This window comes from Cervus elaphus, chromosome 20 (genome assembly GCF_910594005.1).
Source record: "Cervus elaphus chromosome 20, mCerEla1.1, whole genome shotgun sequence".
NCBI classification, from domain to species: Eukaryota; Metazoa; Chordata; class Mammalia; order Artiodactyla; family Cervidae; genus Cervus; species Cervus elaphus.
In genome coordinates, this window is record NC_057834.1 from 42606097 (window position 1) to 42626586 (window position 20490).

At 44.0% G+C, this 20490-nt stretch overlaps 1 protein-coding gene across 2 annotated transcripts; it reads right to left on the reverse strand.

The window, feature by feature from the left end:
- Positions 1–55: 55 nt before the first annotated feature.
- PRUNE1 (prune exopolyphosphatase 1) lies at positions 56–19078 on the reverse strand. Of its 2 annotated transcripts, XM_043878075.1 has the most exons (8): positions 18774–19078; positions 11336–11428; positions 10467–10669; positions 8631–8815; positions 7763–7921; positions 5991–6085; positions 3731–3889; positions 56–1955 (listed from the first exon to the last, which is right to left on the reverse strand). In XM_043878075.1, the coding sequence occupies exons 1-8, from the start codon at positions 18810–18812 to the stop codon at positions 1527–1529; spliced, it is 1362 nt and encodes a 453-aa protein (XP_043734010.1). In that variant the 5' UTR covers positions 18813–19078; the 3' UTR covers positions 56–1526. The 2 variants fall into 2 exon arrangements, with proteins under 2 accessions (XP_043734010.1, XP_043734011.1); XM_043878076.1 differs by lacking the exons at positions 8631–8815; positions 11336–11428; positions 18774–19078 and having other exon boundaries at positions 10467–10670.
- Between the last annotated feature and the right edge of the window lie 1412 nt (positions 19079–20490).

Below are 20490 nucleotides of genomic sequence, written 5' to 3' on the forward strand. Positions count from 1 at the left end.
AATTATCCAAGGGAAAGGGCTGATTATAGTTGTAAAAAGAGACAATAAGACCTCAAACAGGAAAAAAGTATTTAATACTTTAACAAAATGCAAAATAAAAGTAACCAAGTTACAAAACGTAAATTCCTTTGGTTCAATAATCACACCACTATTTTACCTGCCAATGGCTACAAACATCATCCCTTCAAAGTGAAGTCAGCCTGTTTCCCTCATATGAAGACATCATGCCCAAACCATCACATACCCCACTGTTCAGCGAAACTGTTGACAACCCACAGGAGACAGAGCTGTTGGGGAGGAAAAAGGGGAAACAGGTTGGTCTGAAGAGAAAAGGGGGACTCTACACATGCAGAACAAGTCAGGGGCTGGGGGGTGGGGGGGGCGGGGCTCTGTTCTGGGTCACTATGGAATCATACCCCTGTACATGCTACATGAGGCTGAGGACCTTGGTACAATTACATAGAAACAGACAATCCAGTGACCCTGAGCATTCCCAGGGAAACAGAAACAAAAACAAAAAAACAGAGAAGCAGAGGTGAGAAAGGATGGTGGCAACGGGACAGAAACCAGGGAATATCAGTTTTGCAGACAGGGAAATGAGACTGGAAGCAGTGAGTGTCTGAGCAAAAGACACAGTTTATGGCACTCGGTATGAAACTCTAGTTTCCTTCTAGTAGTTTCCTTCTACTCTGTGCAAGAGGAGAATGAGATGGATAAGAAATCAGTAGAGCCAGGGCTCTTATGGTATTTTTGCCATCTTTTGGGAAGAGTGCCCAGGAGGTCTTAAGGCCTTCCCAGATGTCTCCTGAACCAGAGGTCTTCTGCATCCCTGCTCTGGCTCAGAGGGATCCAGAGAAACTGAGAGCTAGGCCACCTGATCAGGACAGAAGACAAGGGCCTCCAATCTGCCCCTGAACAATCCTGAAACAGTCATAATAAGCTGAGAATAGAAATTTAGCCATCTTGGATCAGACACCATCACCTAATTGGGGGGCAGAGAGAGGAGTCATGGAGGTGGAAATGAGCTAAAGGCTGAAAACTAGAATAAGCTTAAGGTAGGTATTGTGTTCAATAAATACTTGAATTAATAAGAGAATAAATGAATACTGGAGACAATGCATGTTTGGGTCCATGAGAAATACTGGTTCTGTTAAAGAGCCTGACTGAGGGCACTCTTGGGTACACATTATTTCTTTGCCACTCTGCTGCACCTGTATGTTACTACATTATGTAATACACACAAATGTATGTTATTACATTATGACCGTGGCAAATGAAATAGATGATAGTCAGTGCAGATTTCAACAGTTAAATTAAATAATAAAATTTGTTTGATTGGTTGAGATTGTGGGGAAAAAGGTAGAAAGCCAGCTCAGCTTTCTTTCTCTTCTTTCTCCTCCTAGGTTAATGACAACAGTACACTAGATTCTGGAACAATGAAGAAGACAGAACTGCTGAAACATCTCAAAACATGCATTCAGGATGGTTCAAGCAACCTCTCTCTCTTTCCCCTTCCCTCCCAACAGTCATTTCTTGGACAGGGAGGCAGTGGTAGATTCTGACAGCGAGATCTGACTACATTTCTCGAAGATGACCTCGGCTGAGAATTTCGGCAGCCCCTGATCCAGGGGGCACTCGTCCACCAGGCTGTTCATGGGCGTGGGGGGCAGTGGAGGCTCCTCCTCATCCTGACTCAGTCCAGAAAGCAGGGAGTTGCCTGCCCTGTCCAATTCTTTGTCCACCTGCTCCCTTGACACACCCTCTGTCTCAGGCTGTCCTAAAGGGATGTCTGTGGAGTCAAAATACGCTGACAGGGCTTCCTGGAGCAGAGGCAGAACTTTCTTTCGAGAGATCTGGGTGTTGCCTTGAAGATAGGCTTGGAGGTTAGGGTGGCTGCTTGGGACAGGGGTCAGCTTTAGGGACGGAGAGTGGGAACGTTCCAGGATTCCACAGATCTAAAGAGGAGACAAGATGGGGAGATGGTATATAAGGTGGGGAAGCAAAAGGCTGAGACTTCTAAGAGACTTCTCTAGCAGAGGAGGAAAAAAAAAAAGTTTGGTTTTTTTAAAATTTAAATGAAATTATCCAAAGTTGTTTTATTGCTTGCACATCAGTTAATACTGATTACTAATACACAGTATTTTAGAAACAGAAGAAATATTTGAGATCATATATTTAATTTTGTTAATAAGTAAACCAAAGTCCAGAGAGATCTGATGTCTTGAACACAGATGATGGTAGAGTCTGAACCAGAACCTGGGACTCCCAGCTCCTAGAATTTTGTTGTTTCCAAGGGTACTGCTCTGTTTAAAAACTTAAACTCTATCCTTAGCTGAGATGGGCCAAACATCTGCACTGAAGTCAGGGGAACGATAGAGGCAGAAAGAATGAATAGATCAAATGGGGCTGGGAGGTATGCCAGGCACTGTGCCATGTCTGGCCATTTTCAAATACTACTTTTCTCACTTAATCCTCACAACTACCTTACTGGTTGTTATTACTATTACCCTCATTTTTAGGTAGGGAAACTGAAGCTTAGATAGATTAGGTAACTTGCCAAAGGTCAACTCTGAATGAAGCAAAGCTGATAGTTGAACTCAGGTCTGTCACTAGAGCAGTGTTCTAAATTATTACATACCATTCTTACCAAAGGAGAAAGACAGGAAATGGTAGGGCAGACCTGGAAAAGAGGACTACCATTTCCCAGCACAGAGGCAGCCAGGGTGATGGTCAAGTCACCAGAGGGACTGTGGCAGGGAGAAGAGGGGAGAGATTTAGGAAGGTGGGGTCAAAGCACCCTTTCCTTCATGACATGATTACTAAGAGTACCTTGTGCCCAGCAATGAACTTCACATATGATACTATGTTTCACAGTCATATCACGCTAGGTAGTAATATGCCATTTATGGACTCAGAAGTCAACTGACTTCCCTTTGGTCAAAGGGCCAGTAAGTGGCAAATCTGGGACAGAAAAGCCTATTTATCTACCTTTAAAAGGGTAGTTCTTTCCACAATGCCAAACTTACTTTCCATTGAGTGAAATTACGTTTACGTTTGCTTCCTGGAGGAGAAGATAAAGACAGAGAGAGGTGGGAAAAGGCAGACATAACTTTTATGAACAAAAAGATCATCTGGCTGTATTCAGACTAGTCTAGCAGTCCTCATTGCTAGGAAATCCAAAGACTCTGGACTGCCTTACGTCCACTTTTAAATTCTTCCCTGAGTTTATGAGTAACCAACAGAGGAAAAGAAAAGTGGAGAAGTGAGAAAGGTGGCCAAATGGAAGATCAGAGTTAAAAACCAAACCTGCTCCTCAACTACTCTGCACAGTTAGCACAGAGTAACTAAATCCTTAAAGAGTAAAAAAGGTTTTTCTTCTGTTTTCAGTTTTCAAAGCAATATGGTAAAAAGAAAGAAATTGATTTCCAGGAGTTAGGAATTAGTGATTAAATCAAGTTTTAACTCCAGATTTATAACAGGTTCTTTTAGCCCAATTTCAAGTCCTACTAAGTAGGAATTGTGTCTCTAATTTTCTTTAGAATCTCCGTTTCTCACCAATAGCCTGATTAAGGATAGTCATACATAGAGAAAATGGAAAAAAGGAAGGAGGAGAGATTCTGGAAATAGATCAAGGACCTCTGTATAAATACAAGAACCAAGGAGAGGTCTTTATAGAACAGAGCAGTGCACACAGGCCGAACTCCATAGGACCCCTAGGACAGAGACTCACCGTCACTCGAAGCGCTGCGTGGGGACAGAAAACAGCCAACTGCCGCACTGGCTCATTGTAAGTGTTGAAAAAGATAGTCATGGCAACCAGGGCATCATAGCTGTGAGCCTGGCAGAAGGCATGGAGATCTGCAAGGAGGCCAGACCTCTGCAGAAAAGCCTAAAACAGAAGAAATGGACAGGGGTGAGGGCTACAGCTGGACCCTCATTATCATCCCCAACAAAAGATGCTTATGAAAGGTTTCTTTGCATGATAACCTGGGACTTGTACTCCATAAAAAAGGTATCTAGTATTTACTCTGTGCTATTTATGTGCTGGAAGGCAACATATAGAATGAGGAGAATACAGGCTTTGGGTTCAGACAGAATTGGTTTGGAAATCAGCTCTATTGCTTCTCAGTTATACGATCAAGGATCTCTGATCATAAGTTTCCTCATGTAAAATGAGGATAAATCATTTACCAAACAGGATTGTTTTAAGAACTAAAAAATGATAATATAACTAATATGTTGGGCATGTCCAAGGCTATGTTGCTCTTGCAATCAAACAAGCAAGGTCTTTGCCTTGTGGGTATTTTTATTCTAAATAAAAATAGAATACAAATGGTGCATACAAATAAGTACAGACAACATGACAACTGCATCCTTGGCTCTTCATTCTTTGTCTGTCTATATTCTTCTCCAAAATCTCATGCAGTATTTCCTCCAATGAATAACACCACCAGCTGCTCCAGATTAGGGCTTTTCTTTATTCTTGGTATCGCTAATGAGTCAATTTATACTGTGATTATGGTACTTGGAAAGCCTTTTGTATTCTTTTTTTTTTCTCTAGTTTTTCTTTTTATTATAAAAAAAATTTTTTTTAAAGAAAGTTCTTGGCTGTGCCGTGTGCCATGTGGGACCTTAGTCCCCAGACCAGGCTCTGAACCCCTGCTCCCTGCAGCAAAAGCACAGAGTCCTAACCCCTGGACTGCCAGGGAATTCCAAGCCTTTTGTGCTCTTATGTTTGGTTCCCAAACTAGGTAGTAAGAGAAGAGGCCAAACTATTCTTTTTTTGGTTATTTAGTGTTTTTTACATGTTATTTAGGAGAAAGCTGTGCAGTCTATGAAAGTATGTGTTTAGATCAGGCTGTTGACTGATTTAAACCAATATGATATGGAACTAGGTATTAAAATACCATTATCAGAGTAATATTCATTCACCCATTTGACAAATTCACTGAGCATCCACTATGTGTCAGGCTCTGTCAAAGTGCTGGAGATATACCAGAAACAAAAAAAACAGGGTCCCTGCTTTGGGGGAGTTGATAAACTAGCAGAGGAATATAGACAAAAAACAAGGAAACCATGAAACATGATTATTTCAGTGTGCTGAGTGCTATGAAAAAAAAACAAATAGGAACTTCTTGGCAGTCTAGCAGTTAAGATTCTGTGCTTTCCACTGCAGGGGACCCAGGCTTGATCCCTGGTCAGGGAACTAGATCTTGCAAGCTGCATGGCCAAAAATAAAAAGTAATTCTTAGAGATTTTTGAGCACAAAGGGTATTACTTAGTTAGGGTAATCAGCAAAAACCTTTTAAAGGAGGAGACACCTGAGCTAAGTCCTGAACAAAGAGAAGGAGCCAGCTCTGCAAAAGGAGTGCAAAGGCTCTGGGTTGAGAGTGAGTTTAATGGTTCTGAAAAACAGGAAGCAAACTGGGGTGGCTGCAGTACTGTGGGTGCAGGAATCGGGCTGGAATGAGCAGGTGTCAGAGAAAAGGATGAAGGCCTGATCAAAGATGGCCCTTTAAACCACAGTGAGGCCTTTAGATTTTATTAGAAGTGTGATGAAAAGGCAGTAGAGGCAGGAGGGCCAATAGGATCTGACACATCTTTGTCCATGCCTCGCGGCTTGCAGCGTCTCAGTTCCCCAACCAAGGATTGAACCCAGGCCAGAGCAGCCAAAGCACCGAATCCTAACCACTACACCACCAGGGAATGCCCCTGGATCTGATTTATTGTCTTAAAGAGATCACTCTAGCTGCTGTGGGGAGAAAGATTTGCAGGGGCCGAAAGTGGAGACAGGGAAACCAGCATGGGGGTCACTACAGGTCACTGGGGGTCTCACAGTGCAGTGAGAGATGATGGACTGTGGAGTTACAGTAGAGATGGAAAAAAGTAGGTACAGGATATATTCTGGAGGCGGGCCAGGAATAAGGGACAAGGTTACAAGCAAAACGGAAGGTTTTCTCTCTCCACCCACACCTACATCTTGCTCTTACCTCCACATCCATATATACTGCACTAATGGCCACCTTAGTGCCTTGTCTGGAGATGGTCTTCTGGTCCTTTCGCAGCATCTGCTCTGTGGTCAGTCCTAGAAATTGGATGTGAGACTAAGGGTCAAACAAGAGAACCAAGAGAACCCAAGGTCCTAGGATCAGGAAGGTGAGGACACCAAGACAGGTCAAGGAAGAGGAAAAACAGTCGCTTTTTGAGGCAAAGAACAGGGCTCATAACTCAGGATGTAATTCTAGAATGGAAATTTACTTTAAATAAAAAATTATTTTCAATTAGTGGGTCACAACAGTTACCTTTAGAGCAAGGGACTTCGGGGAGCAGGGAAAATGGAAGAAGAGAGGCTTTTACTCCTGATTTTCCCCTTTCTGGGTTGTTTCACTTTTCTAAAAGTACATGTGACCTTTCTTTCTCTTTTTTAAATATCCACAAGCAGTGAAAGAAAGTCGCTCAGTCATGTCTGACTCTTGGACTGTAGCCCGCCAGGCTCCTCTGTCTATGGAATTCTCCAGGCAAGAATAATGGAGCAGGTTGCCATGCCCTCCTCCCGACCAAGGGATCGAACCCCGCTCTCCTGCACTGCAGGTGGACTCTTTACTGTCTGAGCCACCAGGGAAGACCTGGTGGTCCACTTCTTTCTCTTTTTAAAATTGTCAACAAGAGAGAGCTGGGTAAAAAAAGTCATGGAATTTTTTCTCCCTTTATTTTGTCCTTTGTATTATTGTTTTTGTTCAGTCGCTAAGTCGTGTCTGACTCTTTGCAACCCCATAGACTGCAGCACACCAGGCTTCCCTGTCCTTCACTATCTCCTGGAGTTTGCTCAAATTCATGTCCATTGAGTCAGTGATGCTATCTAACCATCTCATCCTCTGTCTGCCCCCTTCTCCTTCTGCCTTCATTTTTTTCCCAGCATCAGGGTCTTTTCCAGTGAACTGACTCTTTGCATCAGGTGTCCAAAGTATTGGCACTTCAGCATCAGTACTTCCAATGAACATTTAGGGTTGATTTCCTTTAGGATTGACTGGTTTGATCTCCTTGCAGTCCAAGGGACTCTCAAGAGTCTTCTCCAGTACCACAATTCAAAAGCATCAATGTCCTTTGTATATTCACCCTAAATGTTTCCTCTGCTTCCCTAACCAGTGATCTAGATCACCCGCTCATAATTCAGTACGGTTGACCCTCTGTATACAGGCTTCACATTCACAGATAAGGAGGGCCAGCTGTATTCATGTATTTTGCTATTTTGTATAAGGGACTTGAGTTCATCCAAGCATTCTGGCATCTGTGAGGGATCCTGGAACCACTTACCTGCAGATCCGAGGGACAACTATATTCCTTCAGCATATTTATGTCTATATTTTCTTTCTTTTTTTAAAAAATATATTCATTTTTTTTTGGCTGTGCTGGGTGTTAGTTGCAGCATGTGGGATCTAGTTCCCCGACCAGGGATTGAACCTGGTCTCCCTGTATTGGGAGTGCAGAGTCTTAACTGCTGGATCACCAGGGAAGTCCCTAAATGACTATATTTTCTAATTATACTGAAAACCTCTGAGACTTAATATATTCCTTCATATCCACACAATATCCAGGACAGAACAATCCAGTAAATGAATGATTAGTCTATGATTAGACTCACATACTAGCCAGCTTCTTTCTGGTGTAAAGCTTACATCACTCAGCATGCTCTGACAGTATTTTGCTGGTTTTCAAGCATATAATGAACAAGGCTTTTGTCCACTAGTTTAACACTTCATACCTGATACGTCAAACTTGGCCTTTTGCAGAGAATCAAAGATGTCATTTCTGCTGGGCAGATCTGGGAAGAGGGCCTCTAGTTTCTCTACATAGTGGTTGTCCTTGAGGGTTGCCTTTCCAATTTTAAGGTCCATGTTCACACAGTCCAGGATGATTGTTCCTGCAGAGAAGGAGCATGGAAGAACTCAAATCCTGTGGCCCTCCATTCCTGGCAACTAGAGCACACATTACCCTCAAACCCAATGGACACAATACCGAAGGAGACTGTATGGCAACTCACAGAAAACAAAACAAACTGGGACAATGTCCTGAGTGAGACATCCCAAATCCAAACCGAAATGTAGGCACAGAAATGGGGAAAAGGTAGAAAGGAAGTGTGAGTATCTCAATTCCTGGAGATTTTGGAACCTAGTCAGAGAGAGATGACCTCTCTCCTGTAGGCCAAATTCCAGTTGGAAGAGATAGTTGAATCCAATTCTCTTTTTCTTTTTTTTTTTTTTTAACAAATGGAGAAAATAAGAACAAAAAAGGTTAAGAGATTTGTTCAAGGTCATATAACTACTTCCTGAGCAGAAATGGTATTAGAATTCATTTCCTGCTTCTTGGCTAGTCCTCCTTTCATTATACAATGCTACTAATAGGCAGCTTCTAGGTCTGTTGTTTGATGCTTCCCTTCCGCTCTCTCCAAAATATTCCCCAGGCCTTCAAAGGACAAAGTACTCGAAAGCCTTTACAATGCCTAATTGCTCCTTGAAGGAACCTCCTCCCTTATGGACTAAGTGGCTTTGAGAGGGTATGGTAGACTTCTTCACTTTCCCTTCTCTGGAATGGGATACAGGGTCAGGTCCCAACCCCCAAGCCACCCTCACCATGAAGAAGGGCTGCAGTTTGCCTGTCCAAGATCTCTGGTGCCCCCTGCAGGATTCTCTCGGCCACCAGGGTAGCGCAGGACCCCACCAGCTCAACTGAAACATGGCAGGGAGGGCAGTGTTTCTGATCGATGGGCCGATGGTCTAGCACCTCTGCCACTGCCTCCTCTAGGGCTGCGTCACTTCTGTGTGGGAAAGGGGGGGTGTGGGGGAAAGAGAAAGAGAGATAGGTAGGGGCACTCCAGCTGTACCTCCTCATGAAGAAAAGACAGACATCTTAGGCGAACTCTTAGATCCTTGATCACTTCCACCTCTGCCCTACTCCTCTCAATTCTCTTCTTAAATACTATAACTGAGGCCGTCTTTAAATACTGCATAAGTGAATTTGACAAAGTATCAGCTACCCATATCTCATCCACATATTTGATGTGCCTTTCCAGTCGACACCTGGACACCCAACATCTAAATCTCTCCTGTTTCCTCAATTCACTTAATATCCAAATTTCATGCAGCTCACAGGATCCTATGGCTTCTGGCTCAATTCCCATCCATCCCCTTCTCTCCAACCCTCTGCTACTGCCTTATTCTAGGCCCTCAATATCTCTCATCTGAACTATTCCAACAGTTCCCTAACCAAACCCTTGCTTTCAGGGTCCTCCTCAACTGTCCTCCACAAGGTTACCTACAAGATCATTTGAAAAATGCAAATTTGGTTCTGCTAAGACCTGGAATAAAGAGAATTGACAATAGCTCCCCACTGCTCTAAAATAAAGTCTAATCTAGAAGGGCCTACAAGGTCTCCATGATCAGGCCCCTGCCTACCTCTCTAATCATCTTTTTTATGTCCTGCTTCTCCCTCACAGTTTATGTTCCAGTCATGCAAAACAAACCCCAGTTCTCCCAAGTCACCATACTATTTCATGCCTGCCTGCATTTTGCTTATCTTAATGTTCATTACTCTGCCTGGATACTTTTCCTAATTACCTCACATCCTCATACACCAAGCAAATACTGAGTCTTTCAAGATGAGATCAAGGATCCATTCTGTTAGAAAAACTTTCTTGACATCCTCCACTCCCCACTTGTATGTTTAACCACTCCATCTTCCTTGCACCTGTTGTCCCCTAAATGACTGTTACCACTTACCTCTAACACCCATTACAATGACCTGTTTGTCTAGTTCCCTCCTCTGACTGACAACTGCTTGAGAACAGAGACTCCACTTCACCTTCATCCTCTAAACAGAAGTTTATTAATGAGTGAGTGGATAGATGGACTAGTGCCCGAAGGCTGTCCTCTATCAGTAACCCTGCTATAACCAGTGTGCTCAAGGAAAAAAATATACATATTAGTATTAGCAGGAGCCAGACACTTGGAAAGATCAGTATTCGTATTGCTTTGTTGGCCAGTTTTTTTCCAATCCTAAATTAGGGATGGAATTATTATAGGTGTGTACATTTGTTAACTAGCACTAATGAGATACTGCTTTATGAAGGAAATGATTTTGCTAATTTTTTAAAAATACAGTTGTAACCATTATTCAAAGGTTTCTATTACAATAAATCTGCCATGAAATCTTAAAACAATGATACCAAAAGTAGATCTAAATAATTTCTGAGTTATCCTTTAGTTTGAACTCTTCATGTTTCTATTTCTTTTTATTGTGTAATTAGAGAAATGACAATATTTTTTACTGCCTTTCTATATCTGGTATCACCCATCAATTATGATTAGCCCATGAGATCCCTGAGAGCAAACATTCTTCTTCTCTTTGAAAATCTTACTCATCACAGCCCATGGCACACGATAAGTATCAGCTTTATTTCTTCCACTTACCTGGGTAAGACATGATGGTCAACAAGGATGAGGGTGAGCTGGCCAGCCTGGTGCAGTGCATGGAGGTCAATCTCATCCCGGAAAATCAAGAGGGACTCTGGAATGTGAATCTTCTGAAGGAAGAAGACATTGTCACCTCGTAGAGGTAGTTCTGAACGTTTTATATTTAAAACTGGCACAAAGACTTCCTCGGCCTCAGTTGTCTGGATAGGAAAGTGAAAACAAGGTCTGGCTGTTATGTGATAGGACAGGAAAAGTCACAAGACCACTGGAACCAAGGGAGACATGATCTTGGGGAAGTTACTGCCTTCCTCAAAGCTGCAGTTTTCCAGTCTGATCAAAATAAAAGGATGACCTTTGCCCTCTTTCCTTCTTAGCAATAACCTGAAGGTCAACAAGACAACTCATGGAAAAGGTCTAGTTCCAGATGCTGCAGAGAAGAGACTATCAGTCCTCCAGAGCCGACATGGGCATGAGGAATATACACAGACCACTGACACTCACTGTTGTTCAGTTGCTAAGCTGGGTCTGACTCTTTGCGACCCCACGGACTGTATAGCACACCAGGCTTCCCTGTCTCCACTATCTCCCAGAGTTTGCTCAAATTCATGTTCACTGAGTCAATGATAACTCAGTAACTGACTGTGAATATTGCTTTATGGTTTACAAATTCTTCAAAATACATCTCCTCATTTGACCCTCACAGCAACACTGCAAAGTATTATCATTTCAGATTGTATAGTTACTGATATGAGACTCAGCAAAGTTAAGGGATCTGAGTTACCTAAGGCTAAATGCTATCAAACAGCAGAGCTGGGTTGTGAATCCAAATCTTTTCATTCTAAGGGACTCTGTTCTTAGGTACTCACCTTTGCCAGGTAAAAAGCCAGGGCAAGGGCTGACACCATGGAGTCCAAGTCACAAGCTTCATTTCCCAGCACAACATGTATGGGTCGGGACTCCTAGAGAGGTGGGAGAATGGGATTAACAAAAGCATCCTCTAATCATTTCCATTTATCTAATACACATGTAGGGCTGCACACACATCCTCTCACTGACCTTCATGGAGGAGGTAGGTCAGATATTCTTACGGGTCCTCATTTCATGGATAAGGATATTAGCTAAAAGGGCATATGTGTTTTGGCCAAGCTTTAAGCATTCCACATGTATCTACTTAGTGGAAACGTACTCCCTCCTGTCTACCACACTGTCTCCTTGAATGTTAACTTTCAGAAGAGCAGTAAGTAATTCTCTGATTCTTATGCTCCTTGGGATACTCAAGGAGTAGTCAAAGGTACAGCATCTGGGGTAGCCGATGTACTCAAACCATATCAACCCTGGTTTGTACTTTTTTCCTGTTTTCAAATAGGGAAAAGAATCCTTGTACTTCTAAATGAGAACAGGTGAACAGGCTGAAAATAAAAGTAAAAATAAGATCAAGTCCCTTAGCCAGATATCTAGTCCATGAAATTCCCCCTACTCAGAGGAGTGTCAATGATAGCCAGATTAACCAACACTCTCACACCCAAGAAACTGATACTTTCTCCAACGGGTTCAGATTAAAACAAAAACAATTGCTGCTGCTGGAACTTTTATTTTTAAAGCTTTGAAAATCCAGCTGCTGATAAGAACTCTGAAGAGGAAGGCACATCTGTTGCTATTATTAACCTTGTTACTTTGCATCTCCCTATCAGACTTTAAATAAAATACACTAAAACCTACAGGTGCCCAAAATAGCAAAGATGCATTTGGCCAGGTGGAATGAGACCATACAGTCCATGGCTCGGCTTAGGCACAAGGATTCTCTCTTACTAGTTTACTTTTGAATTTCTATCTCAGCCTACTTCTGAGAGAGAGGAAGGAATACGAGAGATTCCTTAAGAGATACACTAGCTTCTTAATTTCAGCACTACTGGCCTTTTGAACTGCACAATTCTTGGCTGCAGGGGCTGTCCTCCTGTGCATTGTCAGATGTTTGGCAGCACCCTCAAACTCCACCTCCAGTCATGACAGTCAAAATGTCTCCAGATTTGCCAAATATTCCGCGCAGGACAAAATCACCCCCAGCTGAGAACTGCTGGGTTACAGAAAAGTGAAAATCTACTCTGGCTTCTTCAGTCAGGGAAGATTTGCTAGACAGAAGAGTTTAGAGAAGTGGGGAAGCATTTAGAAGAGTAAAACATAACAAGTAACGCTTTATCAAGTAATACAACTTTTGGAAGAAAGAGAATCTAGGGGGACCGAGAATCAGCTTCCCTGTATTGACTGTTATCCACTCTCCTCACTTGCGCAGAAACCCAAAGCCAGAAAGGGACAATTTTAAAAGACTTCTGGTGGTAAAAGCTGTCCTGTCTAGTAACTAGGTAAGTTTTTATTTTGAAACCACCCTCTTCTCCATCTTCTACTCCCAGCCCTAGTTGTTGTTCTTGTTTAGTTGCTAAGTCATGTCCAACTCTTGTGACTCCATGGACTGTAGCCCACCAGGCTCCTCTGGGATTTCCCAAGCAAGAATTCTGGAGTAAGCTGCCCTACAGAGAAGGACAAAAGGCAGAGGTTATCTGTCAAGGTTTTGCACAGCTTCTGGGAAAAAGGGCTTCCCTGGTGGACTCAGTGGCAAAGAATCTGCCTGCAATCAGGAGAGGCAGGAGACGTGGGTTCCAATTCCTGGATTGGGAAGATCCCACGGAGGAGGAAACGGCAACTTACTCCAGTATTCTTGCCTGGGAAAATCCCATGGACAGAGGAGCCTGGCAGGCTATAGTCCATGGGGTCCCAGAGACACACACGACAGTGCAACTGAACACACACACACCCCAAAGGTCACATTTTAAAATCTTTTACCTCTGGGGAAAGTCTGCCCTTAGGTTCTCCCTTGTGCCCATTTCTCTAAGCCTATTTCAAGGGTGTGGCAGCCAAGACCCATTCACACCGAACAGCATGGGAGAGGGAAGATTCTTTTCAATATTAAACTCTTTGCCAACACAATATGAGAATTCTGTACCCAAGACCCGGGACCCATAATAACTCCTCTGACTTGCAATTCGTCCTCCTGATACCAGAGAAGGCCCCTCTGTTTCCTGGATACCACGAACTGACCAGATGGCTGTGGACCAGTGACAGCAAAGTACTTGAGGTAAGTGGCCGCAGATAACTCGCTCACAGAAGCAGAAAGGGAGGGCACTGTGTTCTCTAGAGAGGGAACGACACAGAAGAGAGGCCATAGGGTCCCGACTCTGGAGAATAAAGGTAAGAGGAACAGAGGGAAGGCAGAGCAGGAGAGGCCTATTGCTGGGCTTGAGGAGGCCCTCAGAGAACCCTTCCAAAATTCACACTGGTGCTGCTTCCCTCCAAGTGGCAGCTGAACTAGGCTCATTCAGATCCCCAGCACCAAGAGAAGGCTAAGCCAAAAGTAGGGACCAAATACAACGTCATGGCTCTGAGGGGAGGAGAAATGACCGCCAGAGGAAGGTGAATAACTAAGCCCTTGTTCTCAGCCAAGCTCAGATAGCAACCAAAAAGAATTCATACAAAAGGAATACTCTGGGACCGTCAGCAAATCTTGGAGCAGGAGCAACCAGGGGAGGTGGAGGCATTCCTTCCCCCGGTCAGCACCCACCACTCCCCTAGCCTGACTGGTCCATTCACCGCCCACAAAACATGATGTGCACATTCCCAACTCTGTCCTTCGCACTGTTTGTTCTTCTCTGAGAGCAGCCGAACTGTCACTGGAAAAGACCACAGGCTGGGGTTGAATCCCAGCTCTGCTTCTTCTTGTAGGACTTTGGCCTCTCTAAGCTTCTTTTTCCTCATAGAAAAATGGGGATACTACTGTAACCAATTTCACGAAGTTGTTACGAGGGTTAAATGAGATAGCACATAAGAGCCAACTCTGTCATAGTTCAGAGGAGTTTTCTTCCATCTTCTTTCTCCAGCCCTTGCTGTCCTTACCCAAGCTCCCTCTCTCTGCAAATCTTCCCTGTACCCAGGCCACACCAATCTCTTCTACTTCCAGCTTCCTGTACTTGGGGTACAGAACTTAACTACCACCTTAAGGAGCTCGATATCTTTTCATGGGCGTGTATCACAAATCCTTAACATAGCTTACAAATTAGGTGACTATATACTTTGCTGTTCAGACCAGGACTCTTTTGAGAACGAAAAGGGCTTGAATTAATGATTATATTTCAATAAGCTATCCTGGGCAGGTCAGGTATATGAACGGCTAACTTACAAGGTACCATTCTCCTCTTCATTTAGGAAAAACATGTGTAACTCTTAACCCCCGCCCCACCCCCCACTAGCTGAAAGCACAAACCAAACAGCCTCAGTTTTCTGACCATCAGAGGAAGAGTTCAGGACAAATATAGCTATACTTAGAGCGTGAGGAAACCTGAGCTGCCAATGGAAGAAATGCAATCTGAGAGCCAGGAGTAGATATAAACTTTTTTTTTTCCTTCCTTTAAAAAACCCACTAGTTGAAATGACTGTATTCTGATGTTCTTTGTGGCCTCAACAGTGTGAGAGGGGATGGTTTTAGGGCTAGCATAGAAAACCACTTCCCTTCTGAGGCTGAATACGGTCTGATGCTTACTCTATGAACTAGTTAATGAAGAAGGAAAAAAGGAGACAAGGAGTCAGAGATAGAGAAGCATTTCCGGCAAGGAAGATGGGACTAACTAACTGAGTGATGCAAGGACTGTAAATTTCGAAGGAGAATAAGCCACTTCTGATTTCTGCCTCATGACTGAGAAGTGCAGACAACACACATTATCCAAAGCTAACACCTAACTAGAATGTGGCCCCACCCTGAAGCAAAGACCCCCCCCCCCCCCCCCGCCCAACTAAAAGTGACAGATGACTTACCATGACTAGGATATTTAGTTAAATAAGATTTCTTTTAAATAGAACAATCTACTATCATTGTGGTAGCAGACTGTAGAAAATTTCACTGGTATCAAATGCTGAAAATATGGTATCAATAGGAAAGTTGGTTGAGTTATCAGCTGTTTCTGTCTTATATAAAAGTCCAAGCATTCACGATTTCCTAAAAGTTATACTGTTTTTTTTTTTTTTTTAGTTCTACCAGTTTATTGCTACCAACCCATCTCCCTCCACCCTCGTGCACACATGCTCAGTCATGTGACCCCATGGACTGCAGCCCGCCAGACTCCTCTGTCCACGGACTTTTCCAGGCAAGAATACTGGAGTGGGTTGCCATTTCCTTCTCCATATACTGTATTTTAACAGCAACACTCAAACTTAATAGTGTCTCTAGGGACTTCCCTGGTGGTTCAGAGGCTAAGACTCCACGATCCCAATGCAGGGAGCCCAGGTTCCATTCCTGGTCAGGAACCTAGATTCCACAATCTGCAACTAAAGATTTAGCATGCCACAATGAAGAAAGAAGATCCCGCATGCCACAACTAAGACCCGCCACAGCCAAACAAACAAATAAATAAAAATTAAAAAAACAAAAGGAATGGACAGAGGAATGGATAAAAAAGATGTGGTACATATATACAATGGGATATCAATCAGCCATTAAAAAGAATGAAATAATGCCATTTGCAGCAATATGGACGGACCTAGAGTGTCATACTGAGTGAGGTCAGTCAGCAGAGAAGGAGAACTATCGTATGACATCCCTTATTTGTGGAATCTAAAAAATAATGATACAAATGAACTTACAAAATGGAAAGAGATTCACAGACTTAGAGAACAAACATGGTTGCCAGGGAGAATGGATAATTAGGAAGTTTGGGATGGTCATGTACACAACACTGTATTTAAAATGGAAACCAATTGTATGAATTCTTGTTGGTTACAAGAACCTACTGTATAGTACGTGGAACTCTGCTCAATGATATGTGGCAACCTGGATTGGCAAGGAGTTTGGGAAAGAATGGATACCTATGTATGTATGGTTGAATCCCTTTGTTTGTTCACCTGAAACCATCATAACATTGTTAATCTGCTATACCCCAATACAAAATAAAAAGCTAAAAGAAATAGTTTGTCTAAAGCATGTCTTTCTTTAGATAAGAAACAACAGTGTGGCCTCTGGGAAATTGGATATGGAGAAGAAAAAGATCTTTCTCATTTTCTTTTTTTTTTTCATATTCAGGTAATACTTTATTATTCTGGCTTTGAAATAATTATGACAATACTCAGCAAAGTCCTAGGCAGTTCAAGTTACAAGACTGTCTCCCCAAAGTTACTGAATAAATCACTTGCATGGAGCATCCAGGTTTTTTCCAATATAAAATAAAAGCCTATGTAACTGTTAGGCTTTGATAAATGCTTTAAAGTGAAAGTGAAGTTGCTCAGTCATGTCGGACTCTTTGCGACCCTGTGGTCTGTAGCCTACCAGGCTCCTCTGTCCATGGGATTCTCCAGGCAAGAATACTGTAGTGGGTTGCCATTCCCTTCTCCATCTTTCTCATTTTCTAATTGTATATCTTTTTTGTATTAACTTTTTTTCACTATGTACATTCTCTACTTCCATAATTAAAAACAATCTGAATCATTGGGTGTCCACCTGTATGTCCTACTACCAGGTCACCCACTAACATTGCTAGTCTAACTTTCTAATTTAGGTCGTGTGATAGGAGCTCTAAGATATGATCTCTCCTTCACAAGTTTGGAAAGAGGAAGATCTTTAAGATATGATCTCTCTTTCACAAGTTTGGAAAGAGGAAGATCTAGATCTTGTTCCCTGGGGGAATGAATTCAGGCAGAGAAAGGTCAGGATATCAGTAATACTGAAAAAATCCAGTGTTTTTCAGCTTCATATTCCTGAGGAAGACATACTCTTAACCTGGGACACCTCTGGAGAGTAGACACTGTAGAATAGATGAATGCAATGAAATGCCATCTGGCAAGGTTTCAGGTTCAAAGACTCTTTATCAAATGGTGGAAAAGACTGGTTATTTGGGTCATTAGGGAAAAATCCAACTTCTTGGCCCTTGGAATGGTGCCAAAAAGCCTCTATATTAGTCTTTAATGAGTTCCCTGTGGTGGAAATCAGAGGTAACCAAAATGAATTGGTCCCAGATTGTGTTATACATTAAAATGACCTTCCCAAATTTGTATTTCACAAGGAAAAATTTGGTGTAATTGGTTTTACACTAATTGAACTTCACTCCTATTCTTCTTTTGTTTTCAGCCATGCCACACGACACGTGGGATCTTATTTCCCCCACTAGGGATCAAAACTGCACCCCCTGCATTGGAAGGGTGGTCTTAACCACTGGACTGCCAGGGAAGTCCAGCACTTCACTCCCATTCTTCAGGTGAGGACATTCCTTTATGACAGCAGCTGATTCTGCAGGAGGAATTAGGTGACTTTTAGGATTTGTTATAGACCAGAATCTTATTTCCCAGGGGAGTTTGTCGAGTTTAAGATACTTTAAAAGGAAGCAGAGTTAACCATCTGTCAAGGTTTCTCCAACGGTAGTATAACTTGAAGTAGGGGCCAAGTGACCTCCTGGAGCCTCTCTCCGGCCCGCTGTTTGCTGCTAACTGGGAATAGCGACCTAACGTTGCACGACCAGTCAGCAAGGCTGGGAGATTCCAACTGGCTCAGAGAGCACCAAAAATAAGCCACAAAGCATTCAGGAGTCATGCATATAGTTTTGATTCCAAACATACTTTGTGCTTATCCCCATCCAGGTCGCGGATTTTTATGTAATTTGTGTGTGTTAAAGACAAGGAAGTAAACTGGAGGCAAAGGAATGCAAGGCTGTCGATCAACAGACATGCCTGATGTACTGTGTGCGTTTATCTTAAAAACAGATTTAAAGTGTAACACCATGACCACCTTTAATTTAGAAGGAGTTAGGCCCGTCAGACAAAAACCGCCGTTCAGAGGCAACAAAGCCGTGGGCACAGGTTCCCTCGTACCCCCGGGGTTCACCTGGAAGCCAAGGCGCCAGGAAGGCCTCGTGAACGGAGAACTGAAAGAGGGGCGGGGAAAAGGGAACAAATACACCTCGCGGCCGGCACAGCCCGGGTCCCACTGACGGAACTAACCCAGCGACACCGAGCAGCGGCTCAGAGGCAGGACCCGGCCCCACGATTCCGCCTCCCCGCTTTCGAGCAGACCCCGAAGGCTGGAGCCCCTAAGTAAGCATGCATTCCCACTCTCAAAGGCTAGGTTCTCCTTCCTCCCTCCTCAGGTTTCCAAGCCCCCACCCCACAATTCCGCGTTCCCTCCACACAAACCCTCGGTACTCCCCACATCCCACATCTTCGTCCTTTCTGGACCCCAAGATCCATTCCTTACGATCACAGACAGGGGTCCCTTACCTGCAGAGCAGCTCGACAACCTTGCAGGTAGTTCTCCATGGTGAAGCCCAACGTGTGCCACCGCCCCTCGCCGCGGAGAGGTTAACTGGCGAATGCGCCCCGCCCCGGACTCAGGGGCTTGCGGCGAGTCGGGAGGCGGGACTCGAACCCGCCACACGGAGATTCACCCCCGGGAGGAAGTGCGTAACCGGGCGCCCCGGGAGTCCGACGTTGACCCGCCCCCAGCGGCGGAGGCCAAGTTCTGTGCCCAGAGACTCACGGGAGGCGCGAAGTGGGGAGTGGTGCGGGGGCATCCTGGGAAATGTAGTCCCGCAGCTCCGCTATGGCCCCCAAGAATTGCGGGAAGGAGAATTATCCGAGTTCACAAGTGTGTATGTGTCATATAATCTATCTTTGTGGCTTCTGAACTTTCCCTCTTGAGTCAGGCTAAGTATAGCGTCTTTCCATAAATTATATCGACCACCTGGTTGACATCTAAAATTCCACTGGGCAAAAACAACTCTTCGCCTTTCTTGAATTCTCTTCCTTACCAAACTGACATATTATGTGGTCTTCCTTGTTATAAAAATTTTTTAATAATCTCTGACCTCTCTTGTTTACTTAATACCTATAGTCTCTTGCCAACTCCTGCTGCTTCTTTTACAACTCTGTAGCCATTTGGCAAAATGTCTTATTCTTCCCCGGTCTGTTGTAACCTGGGATCTATACGCCCTGCCTCCCCAGTTGTTCCAACTACCCTTTCAGCCTGCAGAGTTGCTTGAAGTTTCATCCTGCCGTAGCCCTGTGAGGAGAGCTTGGAAGGCCTTTCAGAATGTAGAGTTGGGTTCCAACCTCCTTTAACTGCCACCTTCCAGCCCCAGAGGAGTGCAGAGTACTGCATGTAAATGTACTCTCATCATCAAAGGTTCCCTCAGTTATGAATCCGTCCCCCCCCCCTTTTTTTTTCTGCAGCCAGCTTCACACCAGTTTTTCCTCCTCATCAAGCTAGGAATTGAGGGGAAGTGATGGATGAGAAGCTGAGGCCTGTGGGGGTAACAAGGACCAGAGCACAGGGGTATGGAATCCCCTGCTTGCTCAGCCTTTTTTCTGCTTGCTGCCCTCGCTGCTTCTTCCGCACCTTTTGCATTACCAGGGTGCAGCCCCGCCGGTTTCATTTCTTAACTAAAAAAAAGAAAAAATGATACAGTACGGACTTCGAAAGGATCAGGATTTTTTTCACTTTAAATGAATAAATATGAAAATATCAGGCTCTTTGGCCCTGTTTTCGGGAGGAAGGGCAGAGGACTGCCGCACCCAGGGAGATCCAACAAGCTTCGGTCCAGCCCTGCTCCTCCCAGCTCAGCCAGGGCCCTTGCTCTTCCCTGTTCTCACCAGAGAGGCACAAGTGCTCCATCCCTTCCAGCGGCAGGCGGAGAGAAGAGAAAGGGTCTGTTGTTTTTCTCTCCTTGTTTCTCTCCCTCACTGCTGATCACCAAGCTGCTGACCAGGTCAGAAAGCCCGAATGGAAATCCGCCAGTGCCGGGCAGGCTCCTCCTCCTTCGGGAAGCTTGTCCTTGACTGATTTTTCTTTGTCCCGATGGGGGAAAAAAGAGAGAGAGAGAGAAAGAACAAAAAAGAAAAACCACAAACTTCCTTTGAAAACCAGCGCTTGTAGACGGGGCCTGGAGCGCGCGCCCTAGACTCGGCGACTCAGATCCTGAAGACGCTCTGAGCGATC

What these genes read in the sequence shown, in the direction of transcription:
- PRUNE1 (XM_043878075.1), bottom strand. Translation starts at nt 18,812, where the DNA reads ATGGAGAACTACCTGCAAGGTTGTCGAGCTGCTCTGCAG. An exon ending in GGCCAAGTTTGACGTATCAG is followed by an intron (nt 6,086 to 7,762) that starts GTATGAAGTGTT and finishes TCCAATTTCTAG; the next exon opens with GACTGACCACAGAGCAGATG. An exon ending in ACGCAGCGCTTCGAGTGACG is followed by an intron (nt 1,956 to 3,730) that starts GTGAGTCTCTGT and finishes TCTCCTCTTTAG; the next exon opens with ATCTGTGGAATCCTGGAACG.